Consider the following 22738-nt stretch of genomic DNA (forward strand, 5'->3'; position numbering starts at 1 on the left):
AATTGTTTCGCGTATGCAAAACGATTGTCGTTGTCACGTGTGTTAGGAGATATTATACAACGCCTGCATTTCGTAACAGAGAATAATAAGGAGGAAGATTCATTGCTGAGTTCCTCATTAAATTATGACCGCGATAATGTATGTATTATGCAATAAAACAAGAAAATTTATTTTTAAAAATTTCCATGATGAGATTATAAGAGGATATATTCATTTTCCTCTTTTTTAAACGTCAGAAATCTCTGACGACACAATTTCAAAAATAGTTTTTTGCATATTCTATTTTTAAGCGAATAATAAGGAACGAATATTCATTCTCTAACATTCGTAATTTATAAAGCACATCTAATTTTAAAAAACAATACAATTTTCATTGCTTTGCTCTTTTTCTCTACCATACATTTTCTTAATTATTCATTTAATCCGCATATTTAACGCTGAATTAGACTATTTAATTTAAATTTTTGAGCATTTAATTTAAGAATCGCGTTTAATATCAACGTGAGATAGTCGTGCACTAAAAGAGAACATTTAACGTGAAATCCGTAATACGAAAATACGAGAAATTAGATACATTTATAAAATAGATTACTAGATAGGCTTATTTATTAATTACTAGATAGATTTATATTCTCCCGTCTATACAATTGCAATATTTTCATTTGTCATCTCGACGTACTCGGAGCATTAAACTTCCACGAGTAAATTACTCCACTAATTAATTTAAATTAATTAAATAAACCAATCAACCGAGCATTTTCATTGATCCGATTCGTTTTCTAGCACAAATCTCTGCTAATTACATCGCGCCATTTGAAGACGTCGAAGCGCGTACGTGGATTCCATTCGCGAGAGCATCGCTCGTTAACCTGAAATAAATGGCAAACGCAGTTACAAGGAAAAGCAATCCTCTCGGGGATGCAAAGATTGCATTGCCACCGTCAAAGGCGGGGGTATGATATTGCTGAAACCGGAAATTTATAACCCGTAGGTGCCATTGACAGAAGAAATGCGTGGGCGTAAAGAGAGACGAGACACTTTGGCGACTTGAAATGCACTTTGACGAGAATCACGGACCTGCAAGGCTGAAAAGCGAGTACAGAAAATAAAAGTAGCAAGTAGAAAAGATGAGGCATGTTTTACGCGAGACACGTGACCAGGGGGTAAATTTCCGTCTGCTAACGTACGCTTTAATGGCCTCTATTGTTGACTCGATTCCCTTCTTCCCTGCGCAAGATTTAGACTGCTTCCTTTTCTCCATTGCAGAACGTAACCGTGATGCAATTATGTAATTTTATCAAATGTGAACTAAATGGTTAAGGACAAATTTTTTTAAGTGCTTTATTCAAAATATTTTATAGATATTCTGTATTATTTGCAAGGGAAAGACGCCATTAAAAATAAGAATGTAAAAAAAAATAGAGACACGTATAGAAAAAAAATTGTGCAAAAATGAAATAAAAATAAAATTTAAACTGTTTACGATAAATGTGCAATAAGCGTGTAATATATGCATGTTATATATTAGAATTTCAAAGTACAAAATATAGGATGCATAAAATAATATCATAAATGTAATCTTAAATCACGCGCGATAACAAATAATCTAATTTAAATATTTTCATACAAAACTATTTCACGAAAATATTTGAATTTTCTAGTCAGTATACTATAGCCTTTCCCAGATCACATTTTCATGATTTCTAGATCACTTCTAAGAATAGCCGATCCTACTTTCCTCAGAAGGATGCAAAGAATTGCTTTGACGGACGAAAAAGGACAGTGCTTTGATGGAGAAAAAGAGAAACAGAAACACACAAAAGAGATAGAGGGAGACTAGAATGGAAAATTGAATCAACGCAGGCGCAGGAGCTACCCCATTTCAGCGTACGAGGCGTCACGACGCCTTTTCGCTTCATTCGGCGTCCGGACGCCAACGTTTGCGTTGGTCGCGCGATGCGTTGGTTTGTTCTACTTGACGCGAAACAGCTGTGCCGTTCGCGATAAGATCTCGTGGAATGCGAGAAAATTGCGCGAGAATCGATGCGAAAATATAATTATCATTGAACATTAAGACATTTCGAAAAATAAACATTGCGATGTATTACGCCGATTTGAAATTAACACTCGATGTAATTTTAACCGGCGACATTTCCGCAATCAAGAGCTTGTTTAAGTGATCAATTAGGGTGCGGGCGATAATTCGATCTGACGAGAGAGAAATGGAGAACTGAAAGCGAATGTTTGTGCACCTCTTCGTTCGGATTGACAATAATGCTCGTTTCGTGCTCGAGCAGTTAGTTGTGCATAGGAAAGTGTTTCTATGGCATTCGGGGATCCATCGCACTATACCAGGGTGCGGCAATTACGATTAACAGCTGAAGCGTCCCTCCTACACATGTCACTGGCCGCACGTGTCACATGACATTGTTATTCTGCACGCGACGCGCTAAAAGTCGATTCGTCCGAAAAGTTGCGGTTCCGCGATTCCCTATGCGATTAATTATAGAAAAATAAGTTGATTTCATTTTTTTGTCACCTAATTAATAATAATATTATTTAATGTTAACGTTAGATATCGAATTTTATTAGATTCGATGACTTTATCTGATTCGAAAAAGACTAGCAGATTGTTATAAGACAAAAATAAAAATGTAAAAATTTGTATGAAAACAAGATATTGTTATTGATGCGCGCGACGTGAATTTCTGTGTGTTAGCTACTGAAATATACGTTTCAAAATATAAAATATAAAAGTTGAATCGTGCGCTGCACTTTTTTAGAAACATCAGATTGTCGCATAAAGAGTACGCAGGTTAAATATTTCAACGCTTTATAGCGCTCTCTTTGACAACGTAAAAGTTTCGCCAGAAACACACTTGACTATGGTCGTTCGAGTTAGATCGAGGGAGAGATACTTCAAACGCGTGGTAACTGTATCTTCTTTTCTATCCTATCGCGTAGACGAGAGCGAAGAATCGTCTCAAAGTTATCGTGCGATTTCCAGTTCAAAAAATCCAGAAGAGTTATCACATTTCCACGGTGTCGCAAATCAGTGAATAACAAATCTTCTCTTCTGGTCAAAGATAATGGATCGAAATTTGAAAATCGAGAATCCAATGCGGTATATATTTTTATGAATAGACACTGAACCGAGATTCAATTATTCTGATCAGGATTGCTGAAGAGAGACATCGAAATGATAAAAACGTCTTCCCGTTCGCAATGAAGCGTGCCAATACTTCCGTTTATGAATTCTTCATATATACGTTAAAAATCAATATAATTAATATTAATATTGCTAAATAAAGAATAATCATCGTAGAGTATTAATGTATAATTGACTTTAGTCTGATAATTGTCTTCGTTAATATGATATTTTCTCGATTGAAATATAAGTCAATCAACCGCGTCGCAACATAATTATCAGTCCTTGATATAATTTCACGTAATAGTGATTATTATTCTTTATATCGAAAACTTATGCTCCGTACGCGATATTTGATCTGTGCGACGTTCTTCCTGAAGACACAACGGAAGAAGTTGTCATGCTAATGATCTAGGCGAAAAAGAGCAGAGCTCAGAGGCTCCGCGAAAAGAGAAAAATTCATTGATCTAAAAGGCTTTGCACGCCCGCAAGACTACCTCATCTCGGAATGAATTCCAATTTCTCGGGAATGAATTCCAGCCTGAACTTCACGCCGACAGCTTCGGCAGAAACGGAATACTGCAACGCTGGATTTGAATCCTTCTACAACTGGTATGTACAGGTGCATGGATGGGCCAGTCTGTTCGTGTGCATATTCGGCTCGATTGCCAACGTTCTCAACATTGCTGTACTGACGCGCCGCGAGATGCAATCGCCCACCAATATGATTCTCACCGGGCTTGCCGTGGCCGATCTTTTCGTGATGATCGAGTACATCCCCTACGCGATCCACATGTACCTCTATAAACGGTCCCGCAGAGACACCTTCACTTACAGCTGGGGCATCTTTGTATTATTTCACTCACACTTTGGCCAAGTGTGTCACACGATCTCGATTTTCTTGACGGTGATCTTGGCAGTCTGGAGATACATTGCTGTAGCGCATCCGCAGCATAATCGTGAGTGGTGTAGCGACAAGCGCACTTTCCTGGTGATTGCTTCTACCTATATATGCTGCCCAATACTCTGCATACCACTTTACATCAACACCGAAGTGAGATCTGGAGTGGAGATGCTGGACGAGCGGGGGATGAGCGTAAATCTGACGAAGTTCCGGCAAACTGTCAATGATACGAATGTGTCTTTCGAGAAGGCGACCAACACCACGCTGTACTTTGTAAAATTCACCAAGACGCCGATAAGCAACGTTCTCAAGGACATTAACTTCTGGATTTACAGCGTGGTAATTAAACTGATACCATGCGTGGCGTTGACAGTATTGAGTATCAAATTAGTAAAGGTATTGCTGGAGGCGAAGCGGAGACGGAAGCAACTTACTACGAAAAATACTGCTATCAAGATGGATAACGGTAAGGAGCATACCTGCCAGAAACCCAAGAAAAAAAGAAAAGGCACCGATAAGGAAAGACAAACTGACAGGACTACAAGAATGCTGCTGGCAGTGCTCCTGTTGTTCCTTGTCACGGAATTGCCGCAGGGCATTTTGGGACTGCTCAGCGTTATACTGGGCACGAAATTCTTCAATACATGCTACGTCATGTTAGGTAAATATGATACATATCGATATTACTCGCAAGTATAATACTTAGTTGCAGTTGTTTTATAAGAAAAGTCCTGCACATTTAAATCTTCTCATATATATCGATTTTCGTCATATTTAGAGATTCAACATTTAAAAAATTGTATTTATTTTTTTATTTGTATTTATATATATATATATATATATATATATGTCAATATAGCATTAATTGCAGACATAATATTTATTTGCAATTGTTTTGTCAAATAATTAATATCCTTGCTATCGCGCTATTTGTATTTTTAGCAATCATATTATTATTGCTCTTTTTTATTTAGCTCGTCAATATTTATACATAGATATAAATATCAAGTGCAACAAAAATATATAATATTCCAATATATATTAAGAATATTTAAAATCTTATTGAATATTTAAATTTTTTGCAACTGTATTTGTCGTGAATATTAATATTCTCTTTTATTTATTTTAATCAAAATTTGCACTTTTATTATATACGTAGGCCAAAATATGTACCGAGTAATATTTTTTAATTTTTTTCAATAGTGCATTCTTTTTTTTTAATTGTTTCCTTGTTAGGTTTAGAAATATAATTATATCTACGGAAAATAAAACTTTTTCTCTCTTTCTCTCTCTCTCTCTCTCTCTATATATATATATATATATATATATATATATATATATATATATATATAAACACAAAACTTTGCGTATATTATATTACTTTTAAAAGATTACGAGATCAAAGTTTCCTACGAAGGAAACGTTACTTTTTTTCGTCTTAATATTTTTATAATATGTGCCACATATAAGAATATGTCATTCGTTACGTGAGATTTGAAATTAAATTGGTGAAGTCCGATGTGATTGCATACATATAAATATTTAATCATTTTTATTGTGATAATGACAAACAAGCAAGAATTAAATTCTTAAAGATAACTATACTATGCTATTATTAATTTCATACATCATGTATGTATGTATTTGTGCATGTATATGTGTGTGTTAGTGATATATCTTTATTTTCAATTTAAACCAGTTTGTACATAGCTTAGTAATGATGGATTTTAATGGAATTGTGAATATATATTTGCTATCGATCATTTATATGTTATATAACTCTCTTGTATCACTTCAAAGTATCATTTTTAGCTAAAAGCTTTAATAATTACTATTTTATTTCTTATTATCCTATCCTATATTATACTATACTAATTTATTTCAAGTGCAGAATTATTAACTTCCATTACGCACCACATTATACATCTCCAGTAAAAGTATGTCATAAAGAATCCTATTGTACTTTTACAAGAAATGATATTAAAATTATAACATTAATATATTATTATTTCTTATTAAATCGTGAGCCAGCGACAGAGTTATAGTGACAGAAATCTCTTTGTTGACTAAAATTGAGTTCACAATTGATTCAAAAACAAAAAGACAATTTAATTTCAAACCGCGAAAACTTACACGGATTTCCGACTTCGAATGTTCGCTGTAAATTCCACGAATTTATCTATGATTGCGAGACATCTCGTTTGCAGGTGCATTATAAATAGGGAAACACGCCACCGCATACTCAACATTTACAGTAAAACGCAGTATATACTTCGACCATAAAAGTTCTTATCCTCTAGAAGCGAGAGGGTGCGAAAAATGACAGTTCCATGATTTGTGTAAAGAAATTTTTTATTAAACACGATCTCTCCATTTGAGATATATCATTCAAAAGAAAAATATATTTAAAAGTTGCTAAGAGAGAGTGTAATGGATGCAAGATTTTAAAATTTTATTTTACTATTAATTGAAAATTATTTTATTTTTAATTTAATTTTTAAATTAATTATTAAACATTAATTTACTTATATATATATATATATATATATATATATAACAGAATAGTATATTTTTAAAATTATTCTAGCGAAGAAATGAAAGATCATACGTTGTATAATTGATATTATATCATGCGTGAAATATAAAATTGAGGCGAAAAGTTGTTCGGAACAAATTATACATTTCGCGAATATTAAATATTTATTTTACGTCACTAATATTTGCATTGTCATCACAGTTAAACTGCGTTTTACATCATTATATATTATACGTCGCTATAAAATCGTTATGAGATATGAATGATTGAAAGCATAGCAGATCTTTTTATAAAAATAATATATTTATATTACTTTAATCACTTATTATCTACAAACTGTATTTTTTCACAATCCAATATTTCATCATATTATATCACTTTTATATAAAAATAATTTCAAATAGTGGATTTCAAAATTATCATCACTAAAATGCAAGTGCGTGAAAAAACATAATTTATTAGATTATTAGATTTATTTTAATAGAAATCGTAAGAGTATTTCTCTCATTTTCTCTTACAGAAAGACTAAAAGATAAACTCGAGAAAGATATAAAACAACACTTTATTATTGCTAATTTCTTTTTCCTCTTATAACCCAACAATTGCGAAAAGATCAATGTTTCTTTTAATTACGAAGCATATCACGAAATTATTAATATAAAAAATTCGAAAAAATGTTCACGTAGAATGCGACAAATCTTCTCCGTTATGTGATTCAAATGTGACATAATATGATCTATTTTTTTACTCCGTTTGAATATTAAACCAAGAACAAATATTTGCTTCCAGATGTCGAAACTTTGCAAATATTTCATGTTATATGAAATTCCGGAACTCCGAATCTCTCTCATTCTCTTAAAGTTCGAACTTTTCGCTAATGTGTTATCGCATATCAAATAAATTCTACTAATTATTTCAAGAAAGGATAGAAAAGCATATTTCTTTCATATCCTACAGGAAATCGTACAGTAACTCATTCTCCATTTCATTGCAGTTAAAATTGTTTTCTTTTAAACATCGCGATCCAATTATTAGGAGCATGTTATGTACATTTTCGCGAGAAATAGTTACATAGATAAGGAGATACAAGTGACACTTTATTATGATTTTAGAACCTCACGCGATTCCTTGAATATCTTATAGTCACGAACTTTACTCTTCTTGTCCTCTGTGAGCAAAAAATTAATTGAGGATCTGCATAGTAGAATGCAAATCACATCGGACGAGACATTGGATAAAAACATGAATTTTTATTAATTTTATTTCAGAAAAATATTTTGCACATTTGACCACAAATGACATTTCTTATTATTTCTCGTAATTACTGATAAAAAAAATGTTTTAAATTATTGCTCACATACGACATTATCATACAAAATTAAGAAGTATCCAAATAACTTCATACTTAAATATCCATATTTTGAATATACAAGAACTAATTATATAGATTGTACATATTGTATAAATGTACATATATAATTAGATATATAAAACTTGTATAATATGTTAAAACCTTAAATTAAGAATTTAAAAATTTAAATTAAGAATTTAAAAATTTAATTACCCAGTAAATTTTTTACCCACGAAATATTTAAGATCGAAAGATCGGAAAATGTAAAGTTACGAATTTTCGAAATATTTAAATATTGGAAAGACTTTAAATTCATCTCATACACACAGACACATACACATGTGCTTGTGAATTCTCCGAACGACAACTAATTTTACACGCATTTATTTTCATGGAAGTTGATTTATTTATCTGCACAACTTTTGATATGCATCTAGTGTGTCTCACAGTGTATAATCTCGTTACGTTTGTGTTCCACACATCCGATTCGCGTATTCTAATTAATACGCGTACTTTCATCAATGTTGCGCTCGTAATATCAGTGTAATCTCTGTATATGTGGCAAAAGCAAAGGCCAACAGGCATTGCGTATACGATATGTCGATACACTGCATGCGGCAACGTTACTCACTGCGGGATTTAACCTCGGGGTTTCGTGTAAAATACAAGCTTTCATCTCTCTTTGACCGATTGCACACTAGCGGTAGAAAGACTTACGGACAGTGGTTTCATCTGACATACGTTTAAACATCTATAGGCGATAATAAAGCAATGTACAACGTGCAGTGATTTGACGCAGCATCATCTCACGTACGTGTTTGTTTTCTTGTTTTATTATTATCTACTGCTCAAACGCACAATAAATTAACGCAGTTAATCATGGTTTTCTTTGCCATGTACAGTCTTTATAAAGCGAAATTAAAGCAATCATTTGTTTCAGAAAAAAAACAAACAGAAAAAATTAAACTAACTTTAGTTAATTTGTCAATCTATTTCGCTTTCATCATTTTTAAATAAGAAAGTTGAAAGTTATATGTAACTATTTCCTCATCAAACAATCAAATTAAACTTTGTGGTCGGAAGCTCTGCAAGTAAGTCGGCTGAAACTAATTCCAAGCGATGGTTCGCTTGAATATGCTGAGTTTATAATCTAGGGAACGAAAATATGTTCCATTTACCAGTTTATTAACAAACAAAATACACTTTTATTCATCGTATCTTATATATATAATATCTGATTCCGAGGTGGTTGAATTTCAATATGCAACCAATGTTAGATCCGGGAAAAGTCTCGACATGAAAGTTTCACGTACTGCACAACATCATATTGCGCGAACGAGTAAATATTTATTATGAAAGAAATATATTATGGAAGTGACATATATATATGCAGCAGATATTGGCGCGTTTGGCGAAGAAAGAAAATTTGTACCTACGTACGATTATTTGCATATATTTGTTCCACCGTTGAGAAAAGTCAACAGGAGAAACTCAATATCACGATCTTATTCGAAAGAATTATTTTAGCAAGGTGTCAATATATACAAAGGGACAGACATGATGTATAAATAAATAAGCTACTTGCCGAAGAAATTAACTCATCAACGACGAAGAATGATATTAATAGAAGTAAAACATTAAATCCAAAAAAAAAAGAAAACAGTTTTTTCCTTCACAATATATATATATATATATATATCGATTCTATGTCAACTTGGCATACCGAATCTCGGCAGAAAATAAATAGAAATTTAAAGTTTATTTTCTATGGCATGTTGCGTCTTTAAAGATATCCAATAAATTTTACTCGCGTGTTGATGTTATTATGAGCGATAATAACTCGAGACATAATTTCCGTCATCACTGCATTTATGGCACTTGCCGCTGTTAACGTTCCCGTGTTCGTAACAATCGTGTTATCGAGCGCATAAAACACATTACGACAGTTCATATTGAATAATACTTTGGTCCCTATTAGGGGCGACATTAACGGGCGGTTCACGTTTCGCCACCGTCACGGTGAAGTAGTGTTGGGGTAGTTCTTTAACTCCCCTGACTGTACTCGTACTTCGCGTCAACAAAGCGCGTAATTTAAGAACAACAAAAGCTACTATGCTTGCAACAACAAACGGGGATGGCTTTGCCAACGATCCTGTGACATGTTAAATGGTCGTAGATAATATACGTCGTTCTTCTTATGCAATCTCCATTGAAATTACGTAAGCTTGATTAATGCGGATAATCAATAATGCGCGGTTCAGAATCCAGAAGAGATAAATACGAGGCTCTTACAAAATAATGAACTTATAATTTGTATTTTTCCAAACCATCTGGTGTCTCCAATATCATCTAATAAATTCGCAAAAATACAGGCTTGACAGTTTCCGACGTCGCAAAGCTTGTAATTCAAATCTTCTCGTGTGACGTATAATAAAGCATCTTAATTTGAAAATGTAATACTTTTGTAAAATTAAATAAAAGAGAATACTGTGTCTAGATCGATCAAAATATATTTTAAGATAAATCTAACAGAAAGACTGCACAAAAAATACGAAGATAACTGCGGTATTATTAATATTATTAATAATAAATAACCAGATACAGCAGAATAGAGCAAAAATAAAAATTACATCTTTTTTAATGAATGATTTCATCCGACGAGCGTACGAAAGATGCATAATTTGACGCGGCACTATAATAGCAAAAGAATTGACAAGGAAGTTACTGATTCCGCAATAACTCCAACTGACATAAACGCGACATCACGTCGCGCATTATCTTGGCACGCTACTGGGAATAACGATATATAGCGCATGAAGGATGGACGCCAAGGAGAGAGTATGGCTCATGAATAATAATGTCATTTCTTCGTTCGTCAATAATAAACAGCTGACAAAATTGCGAGTAAAAGTCATATCGGCAGTCGACTATGAAACAGGTGTTTCCACATCGTGCATGTGAAAATATTGTGTTTTGCCATATATATGCTTCTGCATACATTTGAATACATAAATATAATTAGCCTCGAATATAAGAAATAATTTTAAATTTGCATACGTTGCGTTATCTCTTAGGTAATGCACACACACATACACAATCGAAGAATTATATGCGTATATTTATCAATGCATTTTAACGTTAGATATAAAATATTAATCTGAGATCGAATATATCGCGTTTATGTTATTTACCCGTTATTTTACATTAGGCCAATTTTTAGGACTTACCTTTATTGGCCACAATCATTCTGGCTACATCTAGTCAGAGATATAAGTTTGACCTCTATCAGAGATCTCAATGAAGGAGAGAAATTCCTTTCGTTTCCGGCTAATTATCATCGCCGATACATGAGCGTAATTTTACGTTCAGATACGATCGTAAGAAATCACGATCATTTGCCATACATCGTTGATTTAATTTTTCTTTAACTAACATAACGCCGAGTTATCGATCAAAATAGTTTCATTGATATTTTTCTAATAATAATATACATATAATATTATTACTTATATATAATAAAATATTATTACTTATAATAAAATTTATAATAAATTTATAATAAAATAAAATTCATTAAAAACATTCATATTATATAGATTACTTAATTGATCGATAACTTGGATTTACATCAATCAAAGTAGAGTATTTTCATATGTCACACTACATATATGGATAGACTACAAAAAATTAGAAAAATCAACGTTTGTTAAAAGAAGAAATTATTTTTATATATAACGCAGTTGTTACTATGTACATACAATTAATAAAATCACAAGCGTGTTTTTTTAAATAAAATAAATAAGTAAAGTCTGAATTAAAATTCTTATACCTTTCTTTAATTTATACTTTAATTTACACTTGATGTGTAATATGCTTTAATTATATATAATAAAGGCATCTATTAAAAGTCCAATCTAATTATATAAGTAAGTTTAATTTAATTCTTTCTAGTCCATCCATTTTAAGGCAACGAATCTATCTACAACCTACAATCTACAACTACGATCTATAAATCCGTTACCTCAAAATTAAATAAAAGTTTATTTTACTCACTGACACCGGTGCACAATAGTAGAGTAATTGATGTTCAAGCTACGTTGTCTGTAACATAAAAATATAAAATCTAAATTATAAAAGTGTTCAAATTAATTACTATTTTTAAAAATTATTATTAGACGCGCCGAACTTTATATTTGATGCATATAATATATAATAATAAACTATCTAAATTATTCACCAGTGAAAGATTTTTTCAAATTAGTATAGACTACATATTTTGTTCTGGGTCTTGTATCTTTTACCGAAAAGAATTATACGTTAAAAAATAACAACAGATTACAACAAAGTATATACATTGGATATATTTTTTTCAAATATAATTGGACAACACTATATTTATTATTAATGCAATCTATAGTGATGTTTTATTATTAATGCAAATACAAATAATCGAAAAAATTCCTTAAAAGAGAATGTGTATATTAGCAATTACATACTCACAAAACTCAAATAATTTAGTCATGAATTTTACGAATTTATCTTCAATATGGTGATACAAACATGAATTCGTTACTTATTTATCTGGCAAAATGATTGTGAAGTAATTTGGTTGTGGTGCAAGACATAATTTCAATTAATTAAACTATTGCGCAAGAAAAGTTAATTAAGAGATCTTCACACTGAAGAAAAATTCGACTGAATATATTCTTATATTTCTATTAACAGTAACCGACGTACTTAATCGAAATAAAACATTATATATCATCTTATTAAATTTGTTATAAGATGTCGAAACTTTGTGCAAGACCAGTGAATAAAACATTGATATTGTCATTCTCAAAGAACAATGTAAAACGTAAACAGAAGGTAAAAAGTTTTTAACTTTGTTATATATATATGACGTTTTTTTTACATAAAAAAACTAAGTCAGGACATCTTAATATAATTACCTGCAATGATAAATCCTACAAATGTAGAAAATATGAAGAGCAAAGCATGTATATTTTTCATTATCAAACTTTTAGCCAAGTATTTTTATTTTCGCTTCTTCAGTTAATTTATTTATTATAATAAGTAATTATTTCCTCGGTAGCTGCCAACCAAAAGTTGCCAAAACAAAATTGCATTTCACGAAAGTATAATTTTTTTATCTACGTTAAATATAAATAATTATAAATAATTTATCAAATTTTAATATATAGCAATCACAAATTGCTAATTGATTGATGTGACTTTCACCCAAGATAATGCCAAAAATGTTTCTTATACAGCATATTTATATTTTTTTATTTACTTATAAAATCGATAAATATAATCGGGTCACGTCAGATAGAATGATTCGTCAGATAAAACCTATTGGCTTACATATGCATATTGTCTCTATTTCAAAAGGTATTGAAGGGACCTTATAATAGAAAGATAAATTTAATAACATCACTATTAAAAGGAATGAAATGTGTTATAACATGCGACCTTTATGATATCATCGCATGTGAATACGTGTAGTAGCATACTTCGTTAGACATTTAATTATTTTCCTACAGCAATTACATTTACTCCAAATCTTTCTCTTTAACAATTTTTCATTTTAAATATATGTTATTACAAATCTTAAACACATAATAAAATAAAAAGCGCAAATATTTTATTTTCAAGTAGAAATTAAAAACAAATACTTTAACAAAAATATATAACTGTTTGATATTTTCATTCCCAAACTCAATGCATAAAACCTCCGTCCCTGAAAGCATATCGATCTTCAACAAATAACTGAATCGCTCATAAATTCAAAATATGTAAAGTTACACAACCCTTATACTCTGTCATCTCTGCACGAAACTAAATGTAACAAATATTTTCCGAGTTTACTAATAAAGTGTACGCATGACTCGGTTTAAACGGTAACAGTGTTAAAATATAGATTGTTTATAAAAGTTTATCTATATTTTTTACAGACGCTACGTGTGATAGCATTAATTTTACTTTTTTTTATCTACGAATACTTTTTTTATCTACCAACGCTTTAAACTTCAGTCTTTTTCAGTGTTCTCTACATTATATGTATAGCTTATTAACAAAACATTTTTTTTTAATCTATTTAGAATTAACTTTAAAGAATAAAGTTTTACTTATTCTTTTTATTGATCTGTACATTCACAAATTTAGTTGCGTTTTCAAACGAATACCATCAATACATATTCCGACATGTTTTTTTAAGAGAAGGTCATACATCAATCATACATTATAGTTGAAGTATATACATACGTAGGCGAAAGGAATGACGATAATTCTGGGAAACTATTATAAAATGCTATAAATTCACCATTCTGTATACTTAAAAGAATTATGCAAACTATTTTCCATTAATCTCATATATATATATATATGCACATAGTTAAACGCTAATAAAGCATTTCAAACATCATTTCAAACACAAACGCTTTTTTCTTTTAGAATATATATATGGGAGAAAAAAAGTATCTCTATATAGAAGATGTTTTATATTTGAATCTCATATAATTTCAAAAAAGACATTAAAATTATTTAATTTAATATAATTTTATATAATAATTATGTGTAGTAAATTGTAGTAAAATGTATAAAAATAAAATTTATATTTTTTAAGAGATTAATGACAGATTTTCTTTTCATAAAAGAAAACCTGTCAAACTTTTAAGAAGAGATATGAGATGTCTGTAATCTCTCTCTCTTTCTTTTTATAATATTTATTACGTGTTATAAAAAGTCATGTTTCAATGGTGTATAATATTTATTTTTAATTTTTTTTCATATTTTTAAAGTATTTTTTACAAATTGATTTGCCTTCGATGAAGCTGCTTTTTATGATCATTATTAAATCATAAGTTAAGAAAACTTTATTCGTTATTTAAAATGTTCTATTATCGTTTATCGATGAAGCTGATGGGAAATAGTTTAGAAAGCTGCACTTCTAGAGTTCATATTTCTCGCATATATTTCTCTATATATATATTGTAATACCGCTTTACAAAAGTTATGCTCATAAGCGGGTGGAAAATTCGAACGAAACGTGTGAAAGCGCATATGCTCGTTCATGTGGCAACATTTAACAAACGCCTACGCAAACATCTCACTATAACGAGAGGAAACGTGTCCGACATCACGCTCAACATCTGGCATTCTATCGTATGGTTATCAAAACACCAAATTGAACCTAAACGAGGACAGAAAGATATACGCATAAGAAAGCAGGAGAGAGAAAGAATAATTTATCTTTCCAGTTCTCTATCTCTTTCTCTCTCTCTCTCTCTCTCTCACTCACTCGATCGCGAAATTAGAGAGATAGTTTTTCCTTTTCCTTCATACAAAAGGAGAATACTCTAATAGATTTAACGCTAAAAATCGCATATAGAACCATCCCTGGGGCGTTCTCGGTCTTTGTTCTTGCGATTCTACCGGGCTGATTGAAGATCACTCGAATCACGCTTACTCGACTGTTTTACGAATCCTATTGAAGGGGAAGAAGACACGTGCTCATTTACTTTCTTTCTTCTTTTTCTCTCTCTTTTTCTACACGGATGAGAACAATTGTCTGTGAGAATGTCAGAACTCCGGGAAGACGAAAAATACGCTACGAAGCAGCGTAGTAGGTTTCTGAGAAATGGCACGCAATCTCATTAGAAGAACAATCTCTCTTTCTCTCTCTCTCTCTCTCTCTCTCTCTCTCTCATAGAGCTGTGTAATTACATACTATTTTTCCTCTGATTTTAGCTGGTTTATTACCATTTATTAATTAGATCGTTTCCCTGTGGCAAATTTTAATTTGCAAAGCTCGAGTGACACGAAAATTTCGATGAAAACTACGAAACCATATAATTTTCTGAAAAATGGCACACCAATCTCATAAAATATTTATAAAATAAATTATTTAAAATTCAATTATTTTGCATTGCGATTAAAATATTCAAGACATTTGTATGATAGCTGGTTTATTGTACATTGTTAAATTTCCTTGGCAAATTTCAATTCATAGTTTGAATTCTATGGAGAATAATGAACGATATGCTTCTGAACGAACAAAGAAAGGATATTTGTGTTAATATATAAGAGCAGATCTTAACTCAAAAACAAATAAATCCACGTTTTACGATCTTAATAATTTCCAAATCAGTGATAAATAATTTATGTCGAAAAGAAATAGCATATGTATTTCAAAATATTCGATTGTAATTATGTCATAGCTATTTCTATGTAATTTATATTTGTCTCATATATGTTTATCTATATGTTTATATTTTTAAATGCATATAGAATACACAACTTAAACACTATGCACGTAAGTCATAAAATTAAATGTTTAATTTTATAAATCACGAATGTAATGGATATTTTAAGTATCTTTCTTATTACAAGATAAATAAAAGCAAACGTTTCTCGAACAAAGCATTATAAATATATGTTTGTCTTGTTTCTACTTTTAAAACCGCGCCGTTTATCGTTTAAATATCTGTTATCGAAATAAGAGATTGCAAATGGTTGGCTATTTCGATACAAAGCGTAAATCCACATCTCGAGATCTTGAACAAAGATATATGTACACTGGCGAGAATTCGATGGTAATATCTACTCGTTCTACTTTCCTCTATTTTCACACTTCTGAAAACAATAGGGGATGTTACCGACTCCTTACTACGAGTACTCTCTCTCTCGGGAGTATTTACTTAACGTTCGATACTGAGGGATGCACCGTACTTATCACGTAGCACACCAAAACGGTACGGCCAAAACAATGACAAAGGATACCCGTATTGCAAGCGGAGGTCTTATTTGACGTGCACTCGCTTCTATTATTCGTGTCGTCTGTGGTTCATGTTATACTACAATAACAAAGGCTTTTTGCAAAGTAAACACTGACGTTGCGTCGAGTCGTACATATAAATAATGTGAGATAGCGAGTGAAAATATTGTTGGATCGTGGCATCATAACAATAATCATAAAACCAAACCTATCATGAGTAAATTATTACAAATCGTAATTATAATATCTTAAGAGTGTCTACAATGTCGCCTAATTATTGTTTCATTTTTAACGCATTATTTAAAAGACTCTATTCCAAATCAATCAAGAACCTGTCATTATAAAATTATGCGGTGAGAATGAACCAAGCACGTGACACCACTAGCGGATCCTGGCGGAACCTAATATACTATATTTTAAAACATATACATATTATATTTACTACATTGAGAGAATTTTTTCTTAGAATTTACCCTGAAAATCATGGTAATCGCGGGACAATATGGTATGGAAAGAATTTTATGAGAATTTCTCTGATTAATATTTATCACAATAAAAAATAATATCTATCACAATAAAATATAAAATATGTTTGATTAATTTTACTAAAAGTATAGTAAAATTTACTAAAAGTATGGTACAATAAATCAAACATATTTTTAAAATTCTTTCCATACCATATTGTCCCACGATTACCATGATTTTCAGAGTAAATTCCAAGAGAAAATTCTCTCTGTGTATAATATTCTTAATTTTTTGAGATACATAATTGTTACAAATTATATTGGACTGAATATAGATGTAAGATGAAAGTTGGCGTGAAAAACCATGGCAGTCTCACGTCGAGCCACGGTACTTTGACGTTCAATTTATTCCGGATACCTACGGGGTGCGGCGCAATATTTCCCCATTATTTCCCCTCCGACAACCGTAAAACGTCGCGTTAAACAACGCGTAAAACGCGGATTTAGGCAAACGCCGCACGATTTTGTTGGAATTACTTGCAACTTGCGACCGCGACGCTGAAGTTGACCCGACGTGCTACACAGCGGGAGAATAATTTACGCATAAATATCGCGTAGCGCTCCGAAAGAGAGATCAAAAAGGAAATGCGTATTTCACATTCCTGTCGCGCAACACAACGGAAGTCGAAATGCAACGAAAGGACTTTTTTTTTGCTTGCCGAAACAAACGGTCCATTCGCCGAACAGTGTCGTATACAATGTTTGTGATGTTGTATATCGCGCACACGAAGGCCAAACAGCATTACGCACATGAGCGACTTCGGCATCGTTACAAAAATTGGATCGCATCTGCATCAGTCCTATTGACTCGACGAACGGCAGTCAATGCTGATTCGTTTTACGAACGTTGAAAGCGTAACGATATATGTGGTGTGACGAGAGAAACTTTTTCTTTAACTTTAAGAGAGAGAGAGAGAATATGTATGATATCCAAACTTTTCTTTTTATTTTTTAGTAGAAAGTTAAGGAAAGAGAAAAGTGCATTGAGTGGTGCAAATTTTAGGATAAAATTTAAAAAGAATAAAAAATAGATAAATTATATTTTACAATGATAAGATCTATATATATGCAAAAAATATAATATCTCAAAAAAATCTGAAAAATTTTTAATGATTTATTAGCCCGGATCTCATTCTAGAGTTAATAAGTAAAAGAGATTGTTATTACTGCATTAAAAATAAGTTTATAAACTCCACAAAATATAGTAGAAAAATTCTGGATTTATTCCCGTTTCGAAATAATATCACTTGAAGATTTTAATACTGTAATATTTGCAAATTATAAAAAATGCAAAACTTTAAATAACATTATTCTAATGCTCTTACAAAAAGTACATTATGCTTATCTAAAAGAGTAAATATTATTTATAATAAAAAAAAAACTCTTCATTGAAAAGTTTGTGAGATAAATTTGTAATAACTTCACATAAATATATAAATTATTTTTTTTAATCTGTACGGCACGTAATAATCTCAATAACTTTAACGTAAGCCATTAATTAAATGCTGATATTTCAAAGTGATAGATCACATGCGATACAGGCACGACGTGTAATATTAAATCATATTTAAGCCCAATCTAAAACAATCGTCGGTTCAGAGATCAAAATTTATCACTTGGATATATACATGTCTTTAGAAATAATATTCGCTCAATGAAATATATTATACATATATTATTATAATGAACGCAGATTAATATTTGTATGGCACACGCGAATGTAATCCCGCGTAAAGCTCCGCGACCGAGAGAATCACCCGAATTAATCATACGTAGTGAAATATCGCAAAATATTTATAGCGATTTATCATAAGGATACCATTATTTAACGCGGAAGCTTCACGCCACGTGTTTGAAATTTATACACTTCGCCGTCCCGGCGGAAGAATTCGTATCGGCATGTGAAAACTTCCGTTCAATCTTCAAAAACGTGCCGAGAATGTATCCATCGAGATGCATACGCCTTCTCTTTCGCGTATGAAGAGTTACAAAATACATCGTTTTATTTATGACATTCCGATATCGATGGACGTTTGTCGTCTTGTCTTACGAAAAATTTACTACTGGGTTCGCCCGCTTGTACCAAAATCGAGACGCTCGCTCTTTTTTTTTCGAGTCACGCCACAAGTCTGAATTATTGCGTACTCGAGAAGATAAAGCGGGGTTCGCGATATCTCGTTAAAATTAAAAGAAGATAAGGGCTGGAGAAGGAGGCAAGAGAAAAAGAAAAAATGCGAAATAAATATGAAAAGAGATATTTTCACGAGTCTTTTATATAGAAAAGATTGCAGAAAAAGACTTTAGTAAACCCTGAGGGATAAACTCTTACAAGCTCGCATCTGCGAAAATTCTTTCAGAATTTAACGCATATAGACATTCGAATTAAAAAATCCGGAATGTAATGTATATAGACACTTGAAGGGAAAAAGGACCCTAATCTAATCCACTTCCATCTATTTAATACATAAGTTTCTTTTTGACAGAGAAAAAGATTTCCACGAGAATTTTCGGTTACGATTCATGCTTTAATATTTACGACTCTATAAGATAAATTTAAATCGCAAAGTCGGTAAATGGAAGAAGATGATTAAAAGAACATCTTAATTTTCGAATCTATTCCTTTAGAATTTCTCTTATTTTTCATCAATAAGAAACTTACACATTCACTATCACAAATTTTACAGAGAGGCAAAGTTCTCAAAAATTCGTTCAAGAGTTCTAAAGTTGTTGGGAAAACTTTGAAAGATAAATCATGCTCAATCTTTCATTTTGAACTTTTGTACTAATCAAGTTTGTTTCCTTTCTCGACAGGTGACGTAATAGACATCCTGACACTCATAAACTCGGCCATCAATTTTATCCTGTATTGCGCTATGAGCCGTCAATTCCGCACGACCTTTAATCAACTGTTCTGCAGCCGATGGAGGCTGATCGGCAGATGGATGGCGGTGCCGCATCAACCGATGGAGAACACCGGAACTAATCACACGGTGACCCAGGTCACTCAGGTCTAGCGCCGAAGAAACCAACAGACCTTTTGCTATCCGGTATAAAGAGAGCTCGCTGATTAGTTCCCTTTCAAACACGCGTATTGCAAGTCCGCGAATTGAAGGAGGATGTTTCCTCCACGATTCGCCACAGTTACTCGTGTAAACATGGCGCCAAGCAAAGAGAGGTGAAATTTATTTGCTCGCTACTGCCACTGGTCCTAATTGCATCGCCGTTACGCGAACTTAACAACACCCGGGGCGTTTTCAAACATCGCATCGGCTTCATCTCGACATGCGACACACCAGATGTGTAACAAATATTTGCTTAAATTGGTTGGTGAATCACTATGTTTTTCCAATGTGTCTCTTTTCAATTTTGTATATTATTTATTTACATTACAATCAATCGGCGTTTCATCAATTGACGATACGCACAATAATGTATTATACTTAAAAACAGATGTGATAGGTGTGTGAAAGCGCTTGACAAGAACTGCCAGATTACTGTCATCGGTAATTCTATAATGCGATCGTTCACACGCCAGATCCCCCGAGATATCTTTAGTTAGAAAATTATCAATCCTCCAGTGGTGGCATATAAGCAATGATAAAACTAATAATAATAATTACGTGAATGGAAATAGCCATTCACAAACATCCCATTTTATTTTATCGAGATTCCTAAATTTTTAATTATAATGTGCACAAAAAAAAACAAAAGATTATATATCATTACGCAGCTGGTCTGCTTATATTTTCTCTCCTGTTACAGTTTGAACAAGATTTCAAAGTTTGTAAAAAGTTAGATCATGAAATATATATTATTATCTCAATTACATGACATTCTCATAATAAGAAAAATATTTGTCAAAAGATTACTTTATTATTTCCAATATCTATTAATTCTTTGTATGCGCTTCAATATCCATTTATATTCTCAATTAATCAATATAATTAAATTTATTTTCATTGTTTTATTTAGTTTGTTCAAAGTTCTAGGTCCTATTCAGAAAATTTACGTAATTAATAATTGGTCTTGATACAATAGGGCTAGATTCCATTTGCATTTATACGTACGATGATGATAGAAACATTTAAATTATAGTGCGCCAAGTAAATTGTTAATAGTTAGCTAACAGAACGGCTTAATTGGAATGTAACAAAGCGCACTTATTAAACTGAACTCCAATAGCTCAAAATTTACAACCAAAGAACGCATATAACGATGCATCACGCCACCTACGGTGAAATATAATTCTCTGCAACTAACAAAACGCAATTTTCCGTAGCTTAATTACATTATAAATCAAAAAAGTCATGAGAAGTCTTATTCTTGAGAAAATGCAATAGTTGCTTAAATAGCTTAGAATTTCTTAATGCAGATTAATGCATAACATGATAACATCTAAACTAAACCTAATATCGACTACTGCTTTTTGCTAGAGGCTTAAAAACAACTTTTTAAAAAATGTTCTTAGAAAATGTCTCAAACTATTAAAAACGCGCTCTCTTAGCATTTATTCATATCTTTATAATATATATAATATTTATTTATCTTTATAAATTTATCTTCTGTTTGTTTGGGAAAATATTTTAATTCTTATAAAATATTTCACTATAGAGATAATATTTTTGTAATAAAATTTAAGAATAATGTGTGCTTAATTAAATCTATATTTTGTTTGAAAACATTTTTAATTGCCATTGGATATTATAAACTTTATCCAAAAATATTTATCACAAAGCCCTCTAATGGAAATATATCCAGGATAAATAACAAATTAGTTTTACATGCAAAATCGAGACAAAGGATTGAAAATAATTCAAAGTAGAATAATTAAATACTCGTTCTCATTACGTATGGATTAATGCGAAAGTTAGCTTACTGTTTTTACCAACTTACAAAACAGATAGATAAACGACTTCATCATGGAATTATTCAAAAGCTGAGCCGTGAAAACGTGCACAATGATTAACATAATTAACGATCCAATGCGAGAAGTAGAATTTTCGTCGGCCAAAGGACAGTCTTTGCGATTCATATTTACGAGTATGCAATTAAATATTTCTAAAAAATTTTCTCGATGCAACTTCCTCCTCCTTTGCTCAAGCTAAATGCAAATTACGTTCATAATTTGCATTTTACCTTTAAAAAGTAACAAAAAACCTTTACACAAAGTATTTCTCTTTTAGCTATCTTTGTACTCCTTTTATTACGAGAAATATTCTGCGAGAAAAGACTGCTATTATAATTGAAATATTAATTTTCCAATGACAAGTTACGATTATAAAAAATGATAGAGACTATTTATATTACGATACAGTATCATAATGATATCGTTCTTATTACTGGCCAAGATAATCTATGTATATCATTATTATAAGCAACTGCATTCATAAAAGCAACAAGTCTATTACATTTATTTTCTTAATAAATATAAATACTTTTAATAATTTACTTACACTTTTACAAAAAATTTGAAATATATTCTAAAATTATATATATAAT

General features: G+C 31.5%; 1 protein-coding gene and 1 long non-coding RNA gene across 2 annotated transcripts in view; one reads left to right on the forward strand and one right to left on the reverse strand.

Annotated features, from left to right (window-relative positions):
• Positions 1-22738, reverse strand: part of LOC145941750 (uncharacterized) — a 90073-nt gene that overhangs the window by 53023 nt on the left and 14312 nt on the right. Inside the window, exon 3 of the long non-coding RNA XR_014426208.1 lies at positions 11993-12040. This is a non-coding gene — a long non-coding RNA (uncharacterized LOC145941750). The remainder of the gene's footprint in view (positions 1-11992; positions 12041-22738) is intronic.
• Positions 1935-22703, forward strand: LOC145941749 (G-protein coupled receptor dmsr-1). The gene is made up of 2 exons (XM_083048024.1): positions 1935-4713; positions 20051-22703. Exons 1-2 carry the CDS (start codon positions 3657-3659, stop codon positions 20251-20253), a joined length of 1260 nt encoding a protein of 419 aa, XP_082904150.1. The 5' UTR covers positions 1935-3656; the 3' UTR covers positions 20254-22703.

Source organism: Prenolepis imparis, unplaced genomic scaffold (assembly GCF_030444845.1).
Source record: "Prenolepis imparis isolate NDT839.2.m4 unplaced genomic scaffold, iyPreImpa1.0 SCAF_10, whole genome shotgun sequence".
Lineage (NCBI taxonomy): Eukaryota > Metazoa > Arthropoda > Insecta > Hymenoptera > Formicidae > Prenolepis > Prenolepis imparis.